General features: G+C 37.3%; 1 protein-coding gene across 1 annotated transcript in view; it reads left to right on the top strand.

The window, feature by feature from the left end:
• LOC136809599 (midasin-like) overlaps positions 1-26,231 on the top strand; it is a 67,136-nt gene extending 40,905 nt beyond the window's left edge. The window contains exons 54-90 of the mRNA XM_067066139.1: positions 1,763-2,756; positions 5,946-6,163; positions 6,447-6,542; positions 6,940-7,034; positions 7,272-7,405; positions 7,737-7,856; positions 8,232-8,338; positions 8,544-8,648; positions 8,999-9,254; positions 9,344-9,396; positions 9,596-9,686; positions 9,966-10,041; positions 10,563-10,674; positions 11,079-11,194; positions 11,393-11,483; positions 11,742-11,921; positions 12,117-12,184; positions 12,490-12,582; positions 12,910-13,037; positions 13,282-13,377; positions 13,656-13,951; positions 14,154-14,291; positions 14,653-14,758; positions 16,502-16,626; positions 17,098-17,230; positions 17,402-17,689; positions 17,868-17,989; positions 18,629-18,688; positions 19,343-19,561; positions 19,992-20,123; positions 20,365-20,589; positions 20,862-21,056; positions 21,446-21,651; positions 22,075-22,249; positions 22,419-22,492; positions 23,082-23,325; positions 25,898-26,231. Coding sequence (XP_066922240.1) covers positions 1,763-2,756; positions 5,946-6,163; positions 6,447-6,542; positions 6,940-7,034; positions 7,272-7,405; positions 7,737-7,856; positions 8,232-8,338; positions 8,544-8,648; positions 8,999-9,254; positions 9,344-9,396; positions 9,596-9,686; positions 9,966-10,041; positions 10,563-10,674; positions 11,079-11,194; positions 11,393-11,483; positions 11,742-11,921; positions 12,117-12,184; positions 12,490-12,582; positions 12,910-13,037; positions 13,282-13,377; positions 13,656-13,951; positions 14,154-14,291; positions 14,653-14,758; positions 16,502-16,626; positions 17,098-17,230; positions 17,402-17,689; positions 17,868-17,989; positions 18,629-18,688; positions 19,343-19,561; positions 19,992-20,123; positions 20,365-20,589; positions 20,862-21,056; positions 21,446-21,651; positions 22,075-22,249; positions 22,419-22,492; positions 23,082-23,325; positions 25,898-26,161 — 6,231 coding nt within the window. The 3' untranslated portion in view covers positions 26,162-26,231. The remainder of the gene's footprint in view (positions 1-1,762; positions 2,757-5,945; positions 6,164-6,446; positions 6,543-6,939; positions 7,035-7,271; positions 7,406-7,736; positions 7,857-8,231; positions 8,339-8,543; positions 8,649-8,998; positions 9,255-9,343; positions 9,397-9,595; positions 9,687-9,965; positions 10,042-10,562; positions 10,675-11,078; positions 11,195-11,392; positions 11,484-11,741; positions 11,922-12,116; positions 12,185-12,489; positions 12,583-12,909; positions 13,038-13,281; positions 13,378-13,655; positions 13,952-14,153; positions 14,292-14,652; positions 14,759-16,501; positions 16,627-17,097; positions 17,231-17,401; positions 17,690-17,867; positions 17,990-18,628; positions 18,689-19,342; positions 19,562-19,991; positions 20,124-20,364; positions 20,590-20,861; positions 21,057-21,445; positions 21,652-22,074; positions 22,250-22,418; positions 22,493-23,081; positions 23,326-25,897) is intronic.
• The last annotated feature ends 85 nt before the right edge of the window (positions 26,232-26,316 follow it).

The raw sequence follows: 26,316 nt of genomic DNA, 5'->3' as shown, positions 1-26,316 counted from the left end.
GACCATTCTCGTAATTGCTTCCTTTATAGTCGCTGTGTTGATCTCAAAAGACCATTTTGATGCTTATTTAACACGTCAAAGTCGCACAAACTCTCGATTTGTTACAGAGAAAACTATCCCTTTCCCGACAATTAGTGTCTGTGATCGGAAAGGTTTGATCAGAGAAAAAGAGAATTTTGAGGGTAGCGCGCCGCTGTTTCCTAGACCGATAATCACAAATCGCGATTTGTTTGAATGCGGAAAAAATATGACCAGTTGTCAATACAACCAATCAGCGTTCGTTAATGTCGAATACTATACCGGCGATTACGTTTATTTGAAGTCTTTGACGGGTTTTGTTGAAATTGACAATTTCACTAATTGCTTCACCTTTCGTGGATTGACTCAAAAACTTCCCTCCAATTTGGTGAGCATTACAATGTCCACGAAAAGAATGGAGAACAATTATTGGAATGAAGTTTTTGTTAACACTCCGTCAGAAACTTTCCATGAAGCGACAGGACTAGCTCACTGGACGAACGACGGGTTTTATAACATCAAAATACGAAAACGAATTATTAAGTTACTTGGCTTACCGTACTCAGACTGTGTTAAAGGGCCAGGATCCCATTCTCAAAACAAATTTAAAGGGAATTACACCGTTACCAAATGCAAAAAAGGTTGCTATTTGGAGAGAGTCTTTCAACAGTGTGGTGCTATTCCACCTATGTACAAGAAACATTTGCGAGAACCACGTCAATTTGAAAATAAGACTTTAGTGAACAACACATTTGGAAAAGCTTGTATGAATACGATCATGAACGATGAGAAAGTAACTTCAATATGTGACTCCCTTTGTGAATTACGGCCATGTTACGAAGAACAGATAATCACCGAGGCGGAATTTAATCCATTTATCGTTCCAAACCTTGCAGATATAGCATTTTCTTTCCCTTCTTTTATGGTAGAAATCATAGAAGAAGTACCAGCGTACACTTGGCAAGATTTGTTTTCCAATTTCGGTGGTTGTGTTGGTCTAATGACTGGAGCATCTATTCTCTCGCTTTTTGAACTTGGAATTTTCTTAGGATTGTTGATCTTTGATTATTTCGATATTTACACTAAATTTTTGTCCAGCAGAAAGTAGATTTTTATTTAAGTGCTGTTCTTCATGTAGGGCATTATTTTTGCTATTTTATATTGTTTGTTCGATGAAGAGTTCGTGTTTGTTACTCTGACCAACTGTCTTGTTTTTACATGTGTTCTCCTCAAAATTTCGGGTCTGCGTTTTCTTTGGATTGCTAATCTTTGCTTATTTTTATATTTATACTAATTTTAAAGTCGGCAAGACAATGACCCTTTAACAATCAGTCGGTGACACTATATTGCCATTATGTGATCTAAAGTTTAAGAGTTTTTTACGTCTAGCAAACCGTTAAACGCAATCAGTTCTAATTACCCATGATTCATATCGACTGTAAAATGGCCTAACATACCTTAGTACATGCTCTTACCCGTCTCAGTAACTGTATCGAGACAGAGATCCTTCGGTATCGAAATTAAGGGTTTGTCTGGTTAAAAAAAGGACTAATTTATTCCGTCATTCAATAACTGAAATATGCTAATATTTTTCAACTTACTAAACATGCTTTTAAAAAATTGTTTCGTCGGTGGATATTATCGGGATATTGATATAATGATGTGTTCACTTTACATTATATCTATCATTACATTAAATCTATCAGATTTATCTAACCTTCTCCCTATTCTGTTTCCATTTCAGCACAACTCGCTGTACGCTGATTTCCAACATTTCGAAGAAACAATCGGTCGCCTTGACAACAACCTCGTTTTGGTAAAAGAATTACACAATGCCGTATCCGATGAAACAGTCGTGACCAATCAAACCAAAAACCTTCTTGTCCGTGGCCTCACCTTCACAAACTCACTCACACAATACATCAACAAGCTAGAGTCTTATCGTCTCTATGAAGATTTGACCACGACTCCGATCGCTGCATTAAAGAATTTACAGAATGGAATATTGCTTCTCCTCAATCAATTGAGAAAAAGAATCCAGGATGAAAAATTTACCACGAAATCGAAATTGACACCTGCAGAATTCTGCTGCAAATTACTAGATATTATTTGGTATCTTCCCTCAGAAGCTCACAAAGCCTTGATCGAACCGCGCCTATTCGCTGCTTCCAAATATTTAACGTCTTTAGAATCCAACAAGCTGACCAGCCTTCCTCACGACCTTCTTTTAATGTCATTACAATGTCTGCAAAATGACTTCCAACAGAATTTGAATATTCGATCGACCTCTCAAACAAAGAAGGAATCAATACAACAGTTTCGAAACGTCATGTCTGCTTTCTATCAACTCTGGTGTAACCGAAAACAATACGAGTTAGAAGAAGAAGCGCGCAAAGCATCACTTTATAAATACAAGACCAAGGTGCATTGCGAAAGTAAGACAGAAGAGGAATCATCGGACGAGAAAACGAAAGAGCTTTTCCCAACTTATGATAACACTTATGAAGATGTCATCCCAAGAGATATCCTCAACCAACAAAAAGAGATCGAAAACGAGGCCACCGAAGATGACGTCAACAATAAAAGCGAAGCTGCCGCACCACGAGTTGACGAGAGACTGGTGTACAAGGCTATGCGTTCGATCTTCTTTAAGAAAGATGTTGTTGAGCAATCCGATGTGTTGATGGAAGTGTACCATCAAATGTGGTACCTGTTGAAGATGCCAGAAATCGTCTACGGTATGTCTCATTTTCTTTTTTTATTCTCAAAACCTTACCTTCTTCACAACAGAAATGTAATCGGGTCATGTATAAAGTGTCAGTTTGTTTTTTTATGTATAATTGTTTTGACCACTCCTATTTTAACTACTGTGAGTATCACAGCTCGAATATCGAACATCGACCTGTGCCGCTATACCGTGATTACTACAGATATCTAGGCGCAGTAGTGTAGGGGTTATCGTTCTTGACTTCCGTGCTGGAGGCCAGGGTTCGATTCCCACTCGGTGCTGCGATTCACTTGGCAAGTGAATGTACCTAGTCCCGGGTCAACCCACACCATGTGAGGGGAATAGGGTACCATCACTCTGATACAAGAGTATGGGGAGATATGCTGGACATTGAATGTGGTGTGGTGACGGTACTCATTTCAGTACCTGAGAGAACGCAAGGTTCTCCCGTACTGTTCGAGTATCATCATCGATGCAGCTCGGCTCTGATATGTCGTGAGAACAGAGTATAATGTCTGGTGAGCGCTGTGATTTCCCTATCTAGGGGTAGGAAACTATCCCGGGATAGGTCCCGGTCCGATGATATCAGAGGGTCAGCTTCTCTCTCTTCTCTTCTCTCTACAGATATCTTATTTAACCCTATTCGTACTAGGGGGGGGGGGGGGCTCTTTCTGTTCGGAAGTCAAACTATTGGTAATAGCTCCTGAAATAATAGAGCTTTTGCCGTGAAATTTTCTGTAAATTCCTAACTTTTATTTTGCTTCAAAATAAAAAAAAATTTGACACCTAAATATTTTCACACCTTGAGCATGATGACATTTCTGACAGTAAGGTGTCACAAAAATTGACACTTTTCCAATACAAATTTATTTTTAATGTCAAATATATCGTTTAAACCGTAATTTATTGAATATTTAGGATAAAATAAGCATTTTAAACTCAGGCAACTTTTTTCTAAAGCCTTTGTTAGAATACAATAGCTATTTATAAGAACAATGGAAAATTTCGGTTTTTGCTCACTTTGGGCATGACGAGTGACGTCATCAAAAAAAAATTTTGTCAAAAGTTACCTTACGTGACAAGGATCTTGTGTGCCAAATTTCATCCAAAAAGACCCACTAGATCAAAAGTTAAGGGGTGGTACAGGAAAAGCCCCCCCCCTAGTTCTGAACCGCCCCTAAAAGCCTAGTATGAATAGGGTTAAAACATAATACTTGATAAAAGCGTCGAAAACACAACTGTGTTTTTAATGTCCAACTTATATAAGATACTAGATAGAGCTTCTAAGATATCTGTAGATTACTACGATATAGTTATATGTGAAACCTTTTGAAATGAACTGGGTCACGAGAAATCGTTTGTTTGAACAGTCGTCCTCGAGAAATATCACACTGAAACAAAATGATTAGCGCGTAGTTAAAACATCTTTCATTGCTTTTCTATTAACACAGCATGTAGACGGCTGAGCGAAGAATTTTCGTTAAATTGAAAAATTGAGATATATTTTTCCAACAAAGATTAATTTCAATCTTTCAATATTTCTCGATGAAAAAATTGAAGCTGTCCTAAATGATGATTTATTTCAAATTATTTTTGATCACAATTAATTAATTATATGGTGAGAAAGGTTTTTATTATGAAGGACCAAAAATTGAAATAAATCAGAATTTATTTGATTAAAGTTTCACTTAAAAAGAATACTTTACGAAAAATGTTTTGGAACCCTCTTCGATACACGAAAAAGACTATGATAGAACGCTGGGAAGTAGTACAGAGCTGTCTAACATCGTTGATTTTGAATGTGAATCTCAAATCTCAATTCATTTCTTGTTTGAAATTGATTCAAGTCACTCGATCTTGTTACACTGGAAGGTCTACTCTTGGAGTCAATCACACCATTTGCAGTGAACTTTTGATCTTTGATAGATCTGATAAAAAAACTAAACTGATGAATTAGAATTTACATTTTCAAAGTGGAAACCGAAGATGTTGATATTTCAAGAGCTTTCCACTACCGCTCACATGGTGTTTGCATTATCCTCCATCATTTGGTTTCTCTCATTGCTCGCCATTATGACAGCTTTTCGAGGACTACTGCAAAACCCGAGTCGAACCAATCAAATTATTATGCTCATGAACCTGAACATATCTGAGCTGGTGTTCTGTTTTACAATCCCGCTACGATTAATACCGTCGTTCACCGCCCAATGCAAAGCTTGTGAATATATTCGAAAAGTGGAGAACTGCAATGGTTTCTTTTACTACTCTTCGTTTTTCTTCATCACCATCGACCGCCTTTTGTGCCTCATACTAAGCATCAAATACAATCTGAAAGTGACGCCAAAACGTGTCAAGATCGTTAGTGTCATTTTAGCATTTTGCTGTTTTCTATGTTCGCTCCCTTTCTATTTCCTATCCACTGAAACCACACAATCTATTATCAACAGTATCATATATCCAGTCCTCGATTTTCTTTTTGTTGTCACGGCAACTACAGTATACACCCTCATCATCATCAAACTACATAGTCGGCAGCAACGGACCTTCGACTGGGCCGCATTTCGGCGTCGATATCGCGTTCCCTTTTTTATTGTACTTTCGTTTATCATTTGTATACAAATTCCTGACTTATACATCATCATATCGGTTTATCTGTCCAATGAAAGTATTGGGGAAGATGCGTTGATTAAGACATTGTTGATCTATTCATGTTGGTTCATAGGGTTTGGTATCGATTCTGTGATTTATATCCGATTCGTGTGCAGGCGGAGAAGAAGAACCACTGTTTTCTGATTGTTGTGAATTTATTAAAAAATGAATAACATTTTTATTTTAATGAATTTTATCTGTAAATTTTCTATCAGTTTTGTATACTTATTTTGATGAAACACACTTCCTACTTAACCATAGTAATTTCTCCGTGGAAGAATCTCTTTGTGCCTCGCACTCCTACCCGAAATACTACCTTATCTAGGGGAGGGAGTCATTCAATTATTATACATTCTATTTATAGAGGAATAGTTATTGCCTGGTAGTTGAACCAAAAAGATTTTTCTTTCCCGCCTTGTTTTTCCTCTCCGAAACTCATTTGAATTCTTTTCCAATAGATTCTTAAGTCTAATTTGTTTATCTTTTGGTTGTTCTGAATCATTGTTTAAATTTTATGATTGATTGAAATCAAAAAAACATTTTCTTGTAGGAATGACCACGGATAAACATTTTGCGTCATTGTTGCTATTGGTTACGCAACTACAAAGTCACGTGACATCCGTCGGGCCGACCGATGCATTGAATTTCAATATTTACGAAGATTTCCACTTAGATGAAGCGCGTAAAGCGAGGGGAATTCTCGAAAAATTTGATGGTTTTGTCGAACAGTTGCTCTGTGAATTCGAAGACCATCCTGCTCTTTTACAAGTAAGCTTTTCAGTATGTTCTTCATAAAGATGATTCGATTGCTGCTTACTGCCAGACCCGCATGTCAAATTTTAGTTGAGATTCCCGTGAAAAGTGTAAAGTTCTTTTCAAACTCTTGCCACCTTCCTGACCGTATGCCTTGAAGGCGGCCCCTTGTAAAATCACTTCACTCAAATGGTTGATTTGCCATTGTTTTGTCTTATTATCATGTCAAAATGATCCGGATCTTATACTGAAATCGAAAAAAAAGTAGTTGATATAATTTGTTAATTATTTTATTTAGATCCGTAAGCTTATCGAAAGGGTTTTATCACTCAGCATATGCAGCCCTTTGATGAAATTTGTCACCGGTTTCGAGTTACTCCTTAAGCAGTCACAGGTATGTTATTGAAAATTATATTGATCATTTTATAGAGCCTAGTTTCCCAGTTTTCACAGCGAACGTTGAAGGGTGTTGTGATTGTTGAGACAATACCGAGTTTATGTATCGGAGGATATCGAGGGCGACGGTAAGTGAAATGATGCAAAACAAAGTCGATAGTTCATGTACGGCTCTATATCGCCTATGCTCACCTAAAAATACGACGGTATTTTGGTGTTTTTACCGTCGTCGAGCAAAGTGGATGGTGATTTTGGAGACATGTCAACTTTGCTTTATACCGTCCCCCTCGATTTATCTCGAATACATAAACTCGCTAATAGATTGGAGATGAAAGTATTTGCTTGAATCAAAATGAACACTCTTGATGATCTGTTCTTTCGTTCTTTATGATTAGGATTGGGAAGCTTACGCAGGATCGCACGTTTCTTTGAAAAATCATTTGGAAGATGTTACTCGACAAATCGTCCTATGGAGAAAGATGGAACTCAAGTATTTACATTTTTTGCTGTCATCTCTGTTTTGTATACATACAATTTGTCCCTATGGTTTTAATGATGGGACCGATCAAATCTTATTGAAAGGTCTTTTTTTTTTGAAGTTCCAAAAGATGGAAAGTCACTTGGAACAAGTAAAGGATTTCATTCATAGCTAACGGGAATAACAAACGGAAATAAAGAAAAATCGCTACCAAAACTTTATCGCATTTTTTAACTTTTCTTTTTAAAGAACATGGCAGAACTTGTTACAGAAGTCCGAACAGAAGATGGAAGATTCTGTGGCTAAATGGATGTTTCATTTCTGGAACCTTCTTCAAGAAATCGAGACATCCGACGATGAAACAAATTGCAAGGAAAAGAAAGGTTCGATTTCTTTTTTTTTAAGAACTGCATGGGGAGAAGTACTGTTCACTGTTAATGATGCTCAATGATAAGGAAATGAGAGGTCGCATACTGTATTGATAAAAGAGGAAAATTTTCTCTCAATTTTCTCTCAATTTTCTCTCAATCTCTCACTTTCTCTTTCTTTCGCTTTCATTTTTTCCTAGCATGATTTTACTTAGTCTACCTTTCGGGTCATATTTTTTGGAGTAAACGATTTGACCCCATCGAAGTTTTTCTTAACTTTACCATTTCACCTGAAAACGTCAACAAAGCTTATCAATTGAGAATCTTGACGTTTTTAATTTTCTAGATGAATATTTCCAAGCACTCCGGCAATTCTTTGAAAGTGGTAACATTGGTGATTTTGAATCTCGCATTGAACTGGTGGTAATCTTTTTCAAATATATTTGTCAACTGGATGAAACACAAGGTAGGTACACACAAAATTTAAAAGACTGTAAAAGACTTAGTAAAACTTAGTTTATTGGGTTTACCAAACGTGCAATTCCCAAGAGAACTTACGTTTTCATCCGAGAGTCAAATTTATCAATATTGTTTTATTATAGATCTTTTTGAAAGGGTAATAGACTCTTTTCTGAACTATTAGATTACTTTTCATTTTTCAAAGTCAGGGACCTTCAAGCCGGCCGACATGACAATTGTCACTTACGGATAGCTCGATCATCGATTGTTTTCTGAAAAAAAACGGACAAAAATGCTTGCATCTCCACGGCTCTTTGCGAATTTTATCCCGCAGTGTCTCTTTCAATTTCAAGATCTAACGTTTTTATTGAAAAATATTTAGATCTACAAAGAGTGACTTGGAACTCCCTGCAATATTACTCGCAATTTCTCCCAGCTGTTAATCAACACAAACTCGCTTTGAAGAAACCCATTGAAAAAGAGTTAAAGGTTTGATAAAGCTTTTAAATGGATGTTTAAGTGATTTCATTCTTCTTATAGGGTAGATGCTTACCAAATTCTTAAGTTTATTACAGTATGCATAAGGAAAGAGGTCGTAAATTTGTATAAAAGGCTACGTTCCCTTAAAATGGACAAAAATGATAAAATATGTTTTTTTTATCTGTCATATCATCCCCCTTCTCCTTTTTTTCAGGATTACGTGAAAATTGCCAAATGGAGTGACATCAATTATTACGCATTGAAATTAGCCGTGGAAAAGTCCCATCGGACACTCACTAAGTTTGTCCGAAAATATGAGGTAATATTTTGAGTACTTCTCAAAAACTTCCACCCCGCTGTGGCACTACATGTATCATCGAGATTTAGTTTCCGTTTCTTGAGAAGAAAATTCGTCTGCTTTCACAAAGTTTTCTTTTTACGAATAAATGTTTAGCTCTAGTATAATGAAAAGCTAGACCCTTCCAACATTTGCCAAATCGCTGCCAGTTTGAGATTGACTAACTGGTCCCATTTCATGAAGCTTCGATTCATCTTTGCTACACATTGAATCATTTTGATCCTTTTTCAAAAACGGCGAAAAACTAAAGAATACGACAAACGTTCTCCACTTTCTACCAAGTCAAGACTATATTTTGGAAACTTTTTCAGGGCGTTTTGAACGAACCAATCACTCAATTCTTGCAAGACGCTACTAAACAAACAAAACCGTCAGAAATACAAAAGAATTTCCATATCAAACTGCTCCAGGATAACCTAACTTTCGCAATCGTCAAACCTCCTTCAGAAAAAGAAGGTTACCTAGCAAAAACAGATTCGTTGTGTCACAAGATGCGGAAACATTTTGAAACGGTGAAGAGTAACACGATGTATGGTGATTTGATCGAAGGAATCGACGAAATGACAGGTAAAAATCAGTTTGGAATCTATTGGATATTTTCCACGCCCCTGTATGCAGGCATGTGATATCATATCATCTTTCTCTTTACATTCCAGGTGATATTATCGAATCAATTCAAGATTTCCAGAAAGAAAACCCTCTATCTCTGGTAAGTTTGTCGTAACTATAGAATAGTGAAAGTTTATTGCACTTCGTTTTGTGTGATACACGTTTGAGTCAGGCGTTTGAGGAAGATGTTCAAATCACTTCTTTTATGACGCTTTATAAAAAAGAGGACGCCATCAGTAAATTTTTGGGCATAATTAAATATCGAATAATCCTCTAATGTTCTTCTTTATCCATTTTAGCCTAAAGAAAAACAGAAAGAAGCTCGAAGCAATTTACAGCAAAGAAAACGAAAAGCTTTGGCCACGCTGTTCAAAGAACTCAAAATGATTGGTAAGATCGGATAAAGTTTTCTACAGGGCTTACAAGCGAATCTCTCTCCCTGCTGTGTTCCGATTGTCTCCTTCTAAAAAGCTGTTATTGATATTTTCTTAATGAAACCAAACTTAAACTTAAATATGTACTAAACGAACAGACAGAATAAAAAATGTATTATCGGAATGATATACCCAAATAGGCGTATTATCATGATTAACAAAGTTTGTGGGTTATATTATATTTTTTAATATAATGCATGTTTGTTTGACTTCTGCTTTTTACTTTCACCTGCAGGTATTTCCTACAGAATCGGCAACATCGACGTTACAGAAGAAGCCACGCTTTTTCAGTCACCTAAACTGGAATCCAAGTAAGTCGTGTTTCCAGGGGTTTTAGTATAAGGGGCCCCCAGTGGTTTGAGTGAATGCGTGAATGGGCTATTTCACTTGCGTGAATGCGTGAAAATCAAAAATTGCGTGAATGTGTGAATTTGAAAGCTTTGCGTGAACCAAAATTGCGTGAACAAACATTGCATGAATTGCGAAAAAACATTGCGTGAATGCGTGAATTTGGGAAATAAAATTGCGCGATTGCGTGAATTGAAGGTCCGCTGGGGGGCCTCGTATGCTAAAGAGAGGTTTTTCATATTTTGTTGAGTTACGTAGCTTCCAGCATTTTGGAAGCAGCATTCTATTTGCGTAAGGGATCGCCTCTATAGATTTGATCGTTTGTTCCCATAATGAATGGCGGAAATAACGTGACTCGACAAACAAAAGATCTCTGTTGCCTTACCTGACCTGACCTGACTACGTTACCTGACCTGACTCCATTACTGTTCACCATTAATGAAATCATTGAAAATATGAAAATTAACACTTACTTTTCACCTAGGTTGGCTAGTTGGAATGATATTCGAGAGTGTATCGATACATGCAACTTCTACTACTTCCAATCAGTCGCTCGCAATGCATTATTCCACAATGCACTATGTGCACCTTGCAAAGTGAGTCTTCATTATTTTCAATCTCACTACGAAATAAAGAGTTCTCTTTTGCTTTTGATAATAATGCATAATCAATGTATAATTTATAGTACCTTATTACATTACACGAATATTACTAGTCATTTTATTAACACGAATTGAAAAATTTCGCGTTAATAAAAACCCCTTAATTAAAACCAGCCGTGGTGTGCTTGAAAAAGCAAATAAAATTCGTGTCAATTTTTTGCGTGTTAATTTCAAGGCCGTTGAATATTTGCCTAGTAATCTTCGTGTAATATCATAAGGTATTCTAACACGGGGAAATAATATCCTATTCTTCCACTATAGAGGATAGAAAAAGCTCTATGTGGAGACTTTATGATGAACTTTTTGTAAACAAGTATTTATGTTTGTTCATTTTTTAGGAAATCGGACCAAATGAGATTGCTCGATTTAAAGGTTTGACTTCATTCTTGATGACATCAGCATTCAACCAACGGAAAGACTTGGATGAGTTACTCGTCAACGAAAATCGAATTAGGTGAGGAATTCAAAGTCCTTCATTTCATCAACCTTCTTGGATGTCGGCTTGGAAATTAGTCGAATGGTCTTACAAAATTAATAGCGTAAATTCAGGTTTTTTGCTCATATTTTTATTTCTACACGGTTCTACTTATCTCACTTATCTATATTTTTCAAAGTTTTCACGAATGCTTATTTTTCAATTTCTTTTTTCCAGTACGCTTATTGAAAGTTTGAGTGAGATTCAAAGAAGTAGCGACCAGAAGGAAACCATTCTTCCGTGTCAAACAACAACTAAACACTGGCTGGTAAGTGGAAATGACGAATGATGTTTTTTTCTCAATCCATCCATCCATATATTCGAGCCAGGAACCCCTGGTTTCAGGCGCTGAGGCTTTCACCACTCGGCCACCGCTCCTTGCATCCATGGTTAATGATTTGCTTTCAACAATCAAATGTCTTTGAGGAAATTGATTTAATTCGAAGGACAAAAGACAAACTTTTCAAAAAAGATGAGAGCTACTAGACTACACCATTCTAAAATTTTTATTTCCTTAACTTTTCAGTACACAATCAATGAGACCATTTACATGGCAGAACACCATTTAAATGACTTCACCAACCTGATTAACACATGCCCAGAAGATAACCAATTCTCGTTCCCTTTCCTTAAAGAAGAACTGTCTGAAATGGAGCTCTCTGTCCGAAATGAGAAGATTGTCCTAGATGCCGTGACCACCGCTCATGTATGTTTACTATTTAAATTTCCAAATTTCATGATTAAATTGTTAAAAACCTCAACCCTGAGTTCAGGTAGGTTTGTGAAATAATGCGTGACAAAGTGCGTAAGATGAGTGCACGCGTCCAACATTTTTTGTCATCAGATTTTTTCTAAGTGTTTGGAAAAAGACCTGTTAACAAACCCAGTACTTTCCCATTAGGAATGTCAAGCAACGTTGAAGGTTATGAGGGAAGAAAGTGTCAAATATGATGATTCACTGTGCTCTTGGTACGTATTGCTCGTTTTTTATAAGAACACCAGGCTCAATTTTGGTCAAGCGGGCCAAAATTAACGACAATTTTCATAACAGATTATATATGGTTTAAATAAATCTGATTTCAAGCCCCTTTTACGGAAAAATAAGAACTGTCATGTCAAGCATTCAATAGTTTGACGTTCATCTGAATGAGTTTTCTCGAAATCGAGATGTTTCAAAGTAGTTCCACTACATATTCTTGTTTTTTTCTGACCCACTAATGTACAAGTGTTTCTGCTGGAATCCAATAGGCCAAATATCTGATGTTTCCTTTCAGGGCACATTGGGCGTACATTGAAAACTGTATGGTGAAATTCAAGCAAATTTGTCAACAGCTAGAGTTGATGGCAGTCAATTTCAAATCACCAAAGTATGTGTTATCCGTTACAAACTCTTTCCTTTTTTTCAGTATACAAAATTCTTCTGTTTCAGCTCGGGGTATAATAAGAGGCTTTTTCGTCTCAAAAATGTTGAAAAATTCTGCAAAATTTGAAGAATCTTGCCTAACTTGTTGTTCAAAGTCCATTTCCGCCTTAGACAATAAACCTTGCTTTGTAAATTGGTTTTTTCTTGTCCTATCAGCCCATTTTCGAGATCTTCAAATACTTTACTGAACGTTTAATCAAAACTGAACGCAAAAAAGGCATTTATACTCTAAAGAAAATATACGTTGATTTACCATACGAATTATTTTCAGTATATCAGAAGTCAATACGATGTTCAGCAAGATGACTGAACTTCAACATCATATCTCAAATATGACCAGCTCATTTGAAGAGGTGGATATTTCAAGTGCGGTTGAACAAGAAACAAACTTTGGCGCTGGTAAGATGATTTCGATTTCTCTTTGTAGAGCGATGGGCTAATGGTCAAAGGCGTGAGCATTAGTGGTTCGAATCCCCGCCTCTTCCAATGGCCATGGACCTTTTTGAAAAACAATCGAAAGATAGTCTAAAAGTCTTAGATTACTGAGTTATCCACGTTATGTATAGAATCTATCTACAGATGTTCAAACTCACAAAACTTAGCCATGATGATACATCAAACTTTATTTCCATCTTTTTCATAGGCTTACTCCCACAATGCGCCGAAAACTTGATCAAGCAGATTTTGATATCAATTCAAAACATCGTCAAATCGACTGAAGATTTCAAGGAGAAAAATGGTAGGGAATTCTTGAAATCGAGTCATGTTCTTAAAACTTGCATTGCTCGAAATAAAGGTTGGACAACGGACATTGTCCGACCTTCAATGCTCCTTGCCCGACAGAAATAAAAATTTCAAACAAAAGCAACTTTGTCCGACCCACTTGGATTCGCTATTTTGAGCCATTGCTTGGTGTCCCTTTTTAGTTCAGTAACAATAAGCATCAGTTCATATTTGTCAAAAGCTGTTACTGGTATTAATTGTATAATAATTGAAATGGTGCTTATTATCTTTCAGTTCAAGAAGAAGACACTGGTTTATGGAAGGGGCAATTTTCTCCTCTGCTTACCAAAAGATTCATTTCTCACCTTTCTTGTCTCGATATCTCAACCATCACTAGTCTTACAGAACAATTCATCTCTCAACTAAACGAGCAAAGTATCAACCAATCATATTGCTTGAATGTTGTTTCCATGGTGAAGGAGGCATTGCAATGGCTTCAGTTTTATACTTTCCACACGTTGATGTTGCATCGTACAAGCTGCAAAATGCTTTACGTTTTGTTGGGTCTTTTCACAGACTTATTGAAACAGGTACTTGTATAAAAAGACTTTTACAATTTTGGAAATATCTTTCGCCGAGCAACAGTTTGTTATTACTTACTTTAGTGATTAACTAAAAAAACACGATCTAAAAATATCTCACCGTTAGAAAAGTGACGACGAAAGTTTGATGCAATGAAAAGAGTTTGCTACTTTCATCAGTCATTATAACATTCTTCATACTTCTTCTTAGGGTTATTGCTCTCCACCAGAAGAAGATGAGAACGCTACGGGCGAGGGTGCAACGGAATTTGAAGACATCCACGATGGAGGGTTGGGCAGTGGCGAAGGAGTGAAAGATGTCAGCGATCAGATCGAAACTGAAGACCAGGTAGACTTTCAAAAAACAAAAATTTAATGAACTCTTTCGAACTATCTGTCTGTTGGTTTGAATTTCCATACGATAAAATCATGTGATGCAGTGTGATGGTTATTATAGCCAAGTATATACTTTATACGGAAATAATTTCATATACAGAAGAATCCCTTTAACTCAAACCGCTATAACTCGAATTCTCCTTAACCTCGAATGAGTTTTCTCCTCTTTTCAGGTAACAATGCCTTTTAATCCTTACTCCATAACTCGAAATTTTCCAAATTTGTGTTCCCCTTGGTGCGAGTTCGAGGTATGGAGTCACCACTGTGCATTGATCCGTTCAAATTTTTATTCTAATTTTTGTTCCCACTGACAGGTTGAAGACACGAAACACGAAAAAAGCGAAGAAAAACAAGAAGATCAACAACAAGATGACATCAAAGAAGAAAAAGATGGCATTGAAATGACCGATGATTTCGAATGTATGATCTCCTTTTCCCCTTCTAAATTTATCTTAATTTTTTATCACCGTTTCCACTTGTCATAGCATATCACTTCATACATCGAAAGAGGCCTATTGGAGTGTAGATCACTGGAATAGCTGTGCCATAATTAATTTTTTCACCCAAAAAAAGATATTAGACAAAAACCAAAAAATGCTGACGTCAGCAAAACTTGTTTTTTGAATAACTCCAGTTTGGCTTATGGTATAAACATGAAATTTGGACAAAAGTTGCATATCAATAATAGGAACATTTTTGCATAATTTATTTTTGCAAATTTTGCTTACGTCAGCAGAAATCAGCAAAATACGAAAGTTTTCAATAAAGTGCTGACGTCAGCAAAATTTCAAAAAAAAAAATTTCAAAATGATCCTTTTAATGGTGTGCAACTTTGGTAACTCCAATACGCTTCTTTCGATGTATGAAGTGAAATGCTATGACAAGTGGAAACGGTGATAAAAAATTAACGTAAATTTGAAAAATCTGGACAGGCCTTAATTTGGCTGAGTTCGTTCGTTCGTTCGTTCGTTCGTTCGTTCGTTCGTTCGTTCGTTCGTTCGTTCGTTCGTTCGTTCGTTCGTTCGTTCGTTCGTTCGTTCGTTCGTTCGTTCGTTCGTTCGTTCGTTCGTTCGTTTGTTTGTTCGTTCGTTCGTTCGTTCGACCATCAAGCATGTTTCAATTATCAATAAAATTGATTTTTGAAGCCGGAACTATTTAAAAATCGCCGGAACAACCTATTTTCGCCGAAAAAGACAGTATTTCTTGAATTTCTCGAGCTGTACTTTATATTTTTTTATGAAATTTTTCACACTGATGCAAAATGACAATACCTAAAATGTGACGGAGCCCGAAATGCCGCAAATATGCCGGGAAAACCGGTTTTTTGGCATTTTCTCGAATTTTTATTCTTAGTTTTTTTCTGATTTTTGCAGAAAGATGCGTATTCACAATGCTCAAAACATGACCGGGTTCGATTTTTTTAGAATTTTTTTTTCCGGCTGAAAATGCCGGAAATATGAATATGCCTGAAAAGTCGGTTTTTTTTGCATTTTCTCGAGATTTCATCACTAGTCTTTCCCGATTTTATGCACAATAGTAATGCCCAAATTTCAGTCGATTCGGATTTTTGAGAAAAATTTTCTTCCGGTCGAAAATGCCGGATATTGTCGTTTTTGAAGATTTTCATTGGACTTTTCCCTTAAGTTTCTTTGTTTTTTTTCCACACAAAAACGTCATTGTGACAATGCCCACCATCATGCTTGAATGATTCAATTGACAATAAAAAACTAATTTTTGTAACCTAAACTTTCTATTTCTTTTTTCCCTATTCCCCTTCCCTTTTTCCCCATCAACAACCAATGATGAAATTGAATGCGTTATGCATTTTCGCTAAACACTATATGTTCTGACTGATTGTTTTCATTTCTCCTAATTGCTATCTAACTTTCACCATCATCAGTTAGGTCCATTCAGCATCTAGCTTGTTGTTCATATACTGCGATCGATGATGATAATGATGATTTTCATACAGTCCCGTCTCCCTGTCTATGTTGAATAAACGTTCCCGGGGTAATCATTTCTTCTTACATGACACCCATTCACAGATCCTTCAACAGATGAGAATTGAAAAAGACCGTATTGCTAAGGAGAATTCTATCAATGAAATCTCTCTGAGGTTATTTTCAGTAGAGAAACTCTTTTTCTTTTTTGATCATTCCACAGCGCAACTTCAAGACATGGAAATCAAAGAGAGTGATGATGAAAAGGATGATGAAGAAAACGAAAGTGAAGGTGAAGAGCCGGACAAACAAATGGGAGATGTGGAAGATGATAACCAAACCAATGAAGTAAACTTTCTTTTTCTGTAGTCTGCTTATTTTAGGGGATATGTAAAGGCGTCATTGCTGGATGGGAAGTATCTTCTAATATCTGAAAAAGGTAATGAAAATCCAGAAACAACGCATGTTAAGCTAAAAGTAAAAAACATTCAAACCAAAGAAGAAATCATATCACCAATTCAACATGCTTGCTACTAAGGTCTGTTCTAAAAGAATTGACAGTCCACATATTCTTAAAGAAAAGGTGAATTTTTCATCTTCATTTCTGAAATTTTTGAAAGATTTTAGATTTATCATCAACTCAAAATAATCTTCCTTCCATTTTCTTATTTTCTGCTCTTTATATACAAAGGATATTGGATATAGTTTGCATAGATTAAAGGATCACTTTCAACCTATCGCCCAGAGGAAAAGGTTGTTCACCTTTGAACTTCCTCCTACCGTTGTCTCCCTCTCACGAAAATGTCATTTCATCGATAGGTCGATGAGAACATGTGGGGATCAGATGACGAAGACGAGAAAGAAGAAAAGAACAATGAAAAAGAAGAAAAAGAGGCTCAAGGACAAAACGGAGAGTCCAAATCTGAACTTGTCGCCAAGGATGATAATAGAGGTTCCTTTGAAATAGCTTTTTCTTACCTTACCTTTGTTTATTGTCATGGAAAGTCATCTTAGACTCGGCACAGTGTTACTCAAACTTTCTATCTTGTTTTTCCCGCTCATCGCATAAATGGTAATATATCAAGAAGGATCTGCGTTTTTATTTATGACATTTTTTCCTCAGGGGAGCAAGAAGGCGATGAGCCGAAAAACGAAAAAGAACAAAAAGACGAGGGTGGACAAAATGAAAACGAAGAAGATCACCCTATCAATGAAATGGATGATGACGTCACTGATGACGTCATGCAAGAAGAGGATCATGGGAAACAGGAAGATGAGAGGAAGAACGATGTGGAAGATTTACCGGATGATTTGAATCTTGATGGAGAAGAAGAAGAGGAGGGTGGAGATAATGAAGATGAAGAGATGAAGGGAGAAGACGAAGAAAAGAATGAAGAACAAAAAGAAGATGGTATGTTATGGCCGCTCTCTGTAGATTTCGTACAAGTGTTTTCCATAATTCAACCCAGGGTGGTACAAACCACTACTCTGATATGTTGTGGCAGCTTCACTTGTTAGCTTCGATCTTTCGAAGGTTGGAATGATTTCTCCCATATCTCATGATATTTCTCTTTTTGCGAATTTTTCAGGTGGATTCAAAGAAGACATTGCAATGGAGGAAGCAAACGATGACGAAGAAGATGAAAATCCTCAAGAAGAAGATGAAAATCAAGAAGAGGCTAAAAAAGATGAAATCGATTCTAATGAAAAGGTTTGAAGATTTTTTTTCAAGGATTAAAGAATAAAGAGTAAATTTATTACAGTGGTTTCTGTGATAATTTCATTATGCTATTGTTGTCGAATGGGCTTTTCCAGAAAAAAGATTTATCCCCACTGTTGAGGATATTGATTTTTCGAAGTATCGAACCCCCTGGATATCCTACTTTATTAGTAAAGACCCCCTGGATATCCACTCTTAAAAATATGCTCAATCTCCTGGATATCTTCTCTTATAAAGATCCCTCCCCCTGGATATCGTATTTTTTACTTGAAAAGACAGTTTACCCCCTGGATATCCGCTCCCTTGTAGATATTTAACCCCCTGGATATCCACTTTTGAACAAAAATCGTTAGCCCTCTGGATATCCGATATCCTCTAAATTATCTGAGTGAGGTGAATGCTGTACTTGCCTTGACACTCATGGTCACCTGATTCAATAAAACTGCAGTCAGTGCAGTTCAAGTTGACATCAATAAAAATCAACCCACAGTGCGAGTTGTTCGTCTAATACGATACCTATCATCGTGGTCTGCAAGCACTCATACGTCTAAAATCGGAAGAGCTTATCACTGACGGTAACATTTGACCAACCACGGCGCTAGAATCATCAACGTTTTTTTTTGTCTTTAGAATGATGAAGGAGAAGAGAACAATGAAGATGATAATGAAAAAGATCCCTCTCTTGAAGAAGTAAGGATCTTCAACTTTATTTGTTTGAACTTTTTCAACTAGTATGATCACTAGTTAGTTAAGTATAACTAATTCTACATTCAGTAATTCTCACTTTCAACGATCAAAAGAAAATTTAAAGGAAATTCAGTTAGTCACACCTTCGTTGTACTCTAAGGTTTAATACCATTAGTATAGTGGTATAAGTTAATCATGCTTAACATTTTACAATTTATGGAGATCTTTTTCCCATTCTGTGAGCAATTTTTCTTTGAAGTTGGCGACAGATGTTGCAGCTACAACATCAGCTCCAAGACCATTCCATATGTCAATACTTCTGTAGAACAAAGAATTTGTTTGATACCCTCTGACACCATCATTTGCAAAGTTTCTTTGTAGTTCGTAATCGTGCTGGCGTTTCGGGCGTTCGCGAAGGACAAACTTTTGACAGGCCGATGATTTATCATAAACGCGAAGATGTTTATATACTTCAACCATATCGCCAATTTTACGTCTGATTTTCAGTTTCGGAAAGTTAATCTTACGGACAATCAATCGAAAATCTAAAGGAGATTCAAATGTACACCTCTTTCATGCTACATTTTCCAAATTTATAAAAAGCTGAAATCATAATATTGGACTCTTGCGATATACTTTTTCTATATTTTTTTTCAGAGAGTGCCGACAGACCATGATCAGCAGCAACCCGTCGAAGGCGTTGAATTCGCACCTGAAGACGTCGAACAGAACTCTTCGACCGTGGATGACGCAACTACTCAACAACAAGCGGACGAATCGAACGATCAAGGCCAAGGAAAAGCTGATATGCAAGGACAAGAAGGCCATCTTGGCTCAAGCGATTCTGTTTCCAAGCAACAAACTGATAAACAAAAGGTAACCATTTTGACGCGTTAGTTTTGCATGGAATATCCTCCCTGTTGGCCTTTGCTGTACGGAATAACTTTGCAAATTATCGGGTCTAATTTAGCCTATTTCGTAGGATTTGTGTTTTTCATACATGATTTTTTTCTACGCCATTGCAGTAATCAATTTTCTATGGTTGACACTCTTTTTTTTGAGATTGTACATTTTTCAAAAGCTAAACAATGGAATAGAGTTCTTGAATTTGCGAGTCAATGGAATGGTGACAGAAAATCAATTTTTTCGACGTCTTTCTCGAAGGGAAATCTACACAGATTTGGGAATCTTTCCCCTTTAAATTGAATGAAAATATCATGTAACACATGCATGAATCCTATGAGTTTAATAAAGACACAAGAGTACTTGTTTACAACTTTCTTCTGATAAATTTTTCTGTTTGTAGGGTCGCAAACGTAAAGATTTTCAACGTTCACACGAAGACCGAAGCTTGGAAACATCTAATATATCAGAAGCGAAGAAACGAAAAGCTTTTGATGCTACAGATGGAATGGACGAAAACGAGGATGACAGCCGGGTTGGATTTTTTGTTAGCTCCTCTGCAATGTCTCTATTTCAATCAAAGCAATCTAAAATTTCGAATGGCTAGAATTCCAATAACCGAGGAATTCTTTCTGAGCTGAATAAAAACCCAAGGGAAAGCTTATAGAACGACAGACAGGAAATTTCCGCATGCATGAGTGGCCCAATTACTGGGAGAATACTTACAAGGAAAGTATCTTCTGTTTTCTCACATATTTCTTTTTGAACCTCAATAGAATCAACTTGATCAAGACGAGACGTATCAACATTTGAAGAACGACGACGACAAGCACGACGCTCACGTTGTTGACACGGCAACCGAACAACAAATCGAACGATTGGATGGTCAGCAAAATATACCTCTTGATGACGACGAGGAGGAAGGAGAAAGTGAAAGTGAAAGTGACGTGGAAATGAAAGAAGCTGGAGAAGAGGACGAGAAAGAGGAGAAAAGGAAAAAGGTTTCAAAACATTTTTTTTTCTCCGAGAAAAAAATCCAAAAGGGTGTGGGTATTTTGGGAACGTCCATAATTATTTAAATTTCGTGATGTTGATGTAGACATTCCCTTTTTATTTATTTTTCTGGCAATTTCAAATATTTTTCATATGATCTGTAGAAATAAATCATCCGTAAAAATTTTTGGTTTTTGAGGTTTTCCTTCTTCACTTCAAGTTTAATAGTCAGATAAATATACTTGATAATCACAACTTATCGATTCATATCTTTATCAAGGATTTCAAAGGTACACAAGGGAAGTTCGACAACGAGAAAGTTTTGCACAAAGAAGATAAGATGAACGAAGATGAAAAGGAAGAGAGGGGATCTGATGACGAGCAGGAGATGAAGAGTGACGAAGATGAAAGAAATATGAAATCTGAATTCTTTACGAATCGTATCCACCTCGGTGCTTCTATGGCTAGTGTTCAGGTTCGGGTTTTTATGAATTGCAAACACTTTTCCCTCGATTATTTCAGCAAATGTGATGACGTCTAAGGGCGTTAGCCTCCTTAGAGGGTGTTTGTCCAGTCCTATTATTTCGATTTTTACTAGACGAAGGTTTATCTATGTTTTGTATGCTGTATGCAAATTTTTTTAGGATTTTAATTTCGGAAAAAAATTGCAACCGTTTATGTTCTCGTGTGCAAGATACTTCTGCAGGTTCTTTTGCAATTTTGAGGTAATCTACAAATTCCGCATTACATACTATGGATTAACCGTTGAGTCGAATCGAAATTTGCTATTCCCAACAAAATTTGGGGAAAAAATATAGTATAAAAAAATATAAAATATAAACGTGCCTTTTGTGTCAATTTCAGGAGCAAGAGACGTTGGTTACATCATTACGTAAAGAGTTGGAACAAGATTTAACGGTATGGTCGACCAATCAGAAAACAATGAGTTTGACGGACCGAGATTCAATGGAATTATGGTTGAAGTATGACCGTTTGACGTCAAGCCTTGCCATGCAGCTTTGTGAACAATTACGGTTGGTTATTGAACCTACGTTAGCAAGCAAAATGAGGTACGGGATCTGATCTTTTGTAATTTTCTGGAACATTCACATTTCTTTTGTTTAAAATGTTGGCCCCTACGGAACTGAGGGAAGCGTGACTAGGAAGCTATTCTCGCTTTAATAACTGTCTCAGTCCTCTAATATATCAATCCTCTCGTACACATTTTTTTATAAGCAACCGAGTTGATGAGGGTCCAGCCTTGAGAAAGGCCAAAAAATTAAGCAACTTGGCCTTAGCAGCCTAGCTCTAAAACTGAAAATTAACCGGGAAAGCAACCAAAGATACCTTAAAAAAAAGAGGCAAAAAGATAAGTTGCTAGGCATTTTCGGCTCAAAATCCATAAGCAACTTTTTGGCCGAACTCCGGAAAATCCTTTGTAACTCCAGCACTGAGCTGGAGTGTGTGTACGCGATTTAAATTTAATCTTTCAGGGGCGACTACCGAACCGGAAAACGCTTGAACATGCGGAAGGTTATTCCATACATCGCAAGTCAGTTTCGTAAAGATAAGATCTGGTTGCGGCGAACGAAGAAAAGCAAGCGGGATTATCAGATCGTGTTGGCGGTCGATGATTCTTCCAGTATGGCTGATAACCACTCTAAACAGGTGGGTTTAAACCAAATTTCTGCTTAGCCTGTCTCAAACGAAACTTCTGTTTGTGTGCGAGGTACTGACTAGTGTCCAGTCAGCTTTGAAGATTTTTGTACATCAGGCATTTTTACGATATCAATATCAGGAATGAAAGCTCAAGATTTTTATTTTTCGTTTCTTACAGTTGGCATTCGAGTCATTGTCAGTAATCAGTAATGCCTTGCGATGGCTGGAAGCCGGCGAACTGGCTGTCTGCAGGTATACTCTTCACTCATTCTATTTATATACGTTCTCTAAAACTGATTTAAAGGCTGAATCCCGGGGGGTACTAGGTTTGCGAGGTGACGGGTATGTCCGAACCAAAGTTCGAAATTCGACCATTTGAGAGACTGAATTTGGACCCCTTTTGGGACCCTTAGAGAGACTTTTCCCAAAATGAGAGAGAAAACTTGACGTTTTTGGAACCCTTACAGAGATTTTTCTCAAAATTTTTGTCGATTTTCACTCGACTTTTGTCCAAATTTTTGAAAATTACGACCCTTTGAGAGAGGAAATTTCGATTTTCGTCCGAAATACCCTTACAGAGACTCAATTGCTTTTTTGTGGTTTTTGTACCCCTTTGAGAGACATTCGAGGGTTTGAAAAAGGGGCCTTTACGGCTCGCACATACTCGACACCCATTTCGCCTAAGTACCATCCCCCCCCCCACCGGGGGCTGAGGCTGTAGGAGTAGTCAACTCATCCTTTCACATATTAGCTCGCAAAGCCTACTATTCCCAATTTTCGGTTAATAATCGTTTTCGTTCTGGCTCGCTACATACTATCGATGCTCCACCTTCAATTTTAGTTTTGGAGAGGATACCAAGCTATTACATCCCTTTGAAGAGAATTTCAACGAGCAATCAGGAGCCTCCATACTCAAACAATTCACTTTCAATCAAAAGAAAACCAAGATTGCTCACCTGATGAAGATGTGCACTCTCCTCTTTGATGATGCCAAGAGAAAGCAGAGAAGCAATTCCAACTCACAGATCTCACAATTATTATTGATCGTTTCTGATGGCAGAGGAATTTTCCTGGAAGGAAAAGAGGTAAGATTTGTTGTGTTTTATCAAAATACACTTTCAAACGTCGGGAAACTGGTTCTGAACTATATTCAGAGATTCTTATGTTAAGGGTATTCTGATCTTTTGAGCAATGCATGTCAACGGTGAAAAGAGTAATCTCAACATCTAGATGGGAGTGTGATTATTTACGTGGGTCCCGTGCCCTCGTGGGTCCCGTGGGTCCCGTGCCCTTGTGGGTTCGTGCCCCCGTGGGTCCAAAAAAAAAAAACCCGTGGGTCCGAAACCCGTGGGTCCAAAAAAAAAAACCCGTGGGTCCGAAAAAAAAACCCGTGGGTCCAAAAAAAAACCCGTGGGTCCGAAAAAAAAACCCGTGGGTCCCACAAAAAAACCCGTGTGTCCAAAAAAAAAACCCGTGGGTCCAAAAAAAACCCGAATTAAAATCCAACTTCGTGGATTTCATTGGTTGGTTTGGTTCCGGAAAAATAAATGTCTCGAAACATTCTATTGTTTGCTTGTGTGTTTTAAACTGCGGGTCGGTTTTAGATATTGTCTGCGGGAGACTGAGTGTTCGAAAGTCTTTTTCTCGAGTTCAAGGTAGGAAAAACAGTCGAATATCAACTCTTTCAATACCGCCAGAAAGAGAAAGTTTCCGGATTCTAGCAATTGACAAATGAGGAAGTTTGTTGTTTTCACTGTTGAAAAGACTTGCTTTAATCGAGAGTAAACTTCATTAACTTTGAAGAGACCCCTAATCAGACCCAAATCAGGCGATCACGCTAAATTTCAAGTTCAACCACTCATCACGAAAAATGACCAAATCGTTCATCACGCAATTATCGGCAATACATACAGGGCAAAATTTCGTTTAATCACGCATCACGCTCCAAAATTTTGTCAAATCGTGATCACGTTCTAACTTCCAATCACGCAATCAAGCCAAAAAAATTCGGAATCGCGCCATCACGCTTGAATGTTGAAAAAACCCCCCGGTCATGCCATCACGCAAATCGCTGGGGAGGCCTCTCTTTGAAAAAAATTCAGTTTCAAAGCGAGTGGATGTTTCTATCAGAGGCTATAAGGTGAAGAAGACGTCGTTCCAAAGTGAACGATTTTTTGGTTGGGCGATATCGAAAGAGTTTTAAGTCTGGATGATGATAAAGAAAATATTTCTTTTAGCTTTTTCGTTCAAATACAAAATCACCCTCGACTCCATGGCTTATCTAACCCCCTTACACTATTGATGATTCTGATGGACGCGTTGATACGGGGGATATAAGCCCTGGTGCACTTTAAAAACGAAAGTACTTTTAGGCATGTACGCGAAACGTATGTCGATTAGCATAATCCTGCCATTTTACAAATTCCGAGAAATGTCGTTCTTGAGGCTGGATATAAAAATTCTATCGGCTACTTTTTGGATGAGCAGCATCAGCAGAGCCAGCAGCAAAGCAATAGAGCTGTTGAAAATGTTTTATTTATTTTTCGCATAATCTAAAAGTGAGAAAGAAAGCAATAATTTCAAGGTTGAAATTTCTTTAGATTTGCTGAGTGTGTTTAAAGCCAGTTCATTTATAGCTTTAACTGTTTAAGTAAGACCAGTTCACAGCAGTTTTCTGCACCAACCCTAAAACTTCACCACAAAAAAATATCCCATCAGAAAGCCAAATTTAAAAAACAGTAATTGGAAGTTGAGACTTATTGCAAGGCTACTAATTTATTTTGAGCCAGTAAAAAACCATTAAAAGACAGAGGAAAGCCATTCTCTATTCCAAACAACAAACACAGTCATTTTCTACTTGCATTTCCCTTCCAAATGTCCAAATCAACATTATTTTCTTTTCCCATGCCAAATGGTCATACGGAGAAGAACTATTTACAGCATTTTGATATAAATTATTTTAGTAAGTGTGCTCGCAGCTCGGCTGTACTTGTCTTCGCAACATATTGCCCACACTCAAGCTGCCAGATTCTTGATATTTTCTCTTCTAAAGTACCAGGGCCCTAAACGGTTCCTCCAATTATACGGTACTGGCCTCTTTAAGTCGCAGAATCGTTTATCGGCCCTGGCTCGCGAGGGTGATACAAAATAAACGAACTTAAAAGAAATATACAACTACAAGAACATTGAGGTATAAGTAATATTAGTTGGTAAAATATCAAAAACAAAATAAAGTACCTTAAAGGAAGAAATTTTGGCGGAAAGAAAATTTGGCGGATTTGGCGGATTTGACTGAAATCCGCCAAATTAGGTTCACGTAATTTTTTTTTGGACCCACGAGATACCCACGTAATTTTTTTGGACCCACGAGATACCTACGGGTTTTTTTTTTGGGCCCACGGGTTTTTTTTTTCGAACCCACGGGGTTTTTTTTTGGACCCACGGGTTTTTTTTCGGACCCACGGGTTTTTTTTTTTGGACCCACGGGGGCACGAACCCACGAGGGCACGGGAACCACGGGACCCACGAGGGCACGGAACCCACGTAAATAATCACACTCTCTAGATAGGGATCCATTATCATAATTAGTTCCAATCGAATTTGAGTAAACCAATTACGTTTAGTGTAATCTAACTTGTCATATTGTTCGATTTTTAGTTGGTACAACGGACAGCGATGCAAGCGCGCGAGGCTGGCATTTTCACCGTCTTTCTTATCCTTGATGATCCAAAGAACAAAGACTCCATCCTCGACATCAAAGTTCCAGTCTTCAAACCTGGCACCGCGTTACCTGAGATCAAATCCTATATTGATGAATTTCCGTTCCCCTTCTACGTCCTCCTCCGTGATATTAACTCTCTACCTAACGTGCTGAGTGATGCTCTCAGACAATGGTTTGAATTGGTTACCCAGGCAACATAATTTCGGACAACTGGGCAATTATAAGTTTCACATTCAATATTATAACTGTTGCATACAAAAATAAACAAATTGACCTGTTCCCTTCCAGTGCGAGAACTGTGAACTTTTTATATTGATTATTTTTACCAGTTGCTGTTTTTTAGATTTTTATATAA

This window comes from Clytia hemisphaerica, unplaced genomic scaffold (assembly GCF_902728285.1).
Source record: "Clytia hemisphaerica strain Z4C2 unplaced genomic scaffold, Clytia hemisphaerica genome assembly, whole genome shotgun sequence".
In the NCBI taxonomy this organism is placed as follows: Eukaryota; Metazoa; Cnidaria; class Hydrozoa; order Leptothecata; family Clytiidae; genus Clytia; species Clytia hemisphaerica.
Note: the sequence above shows the minus strand (reverse complement) of the source record. Positions and strands in the feature narration are given on the sequence as shown.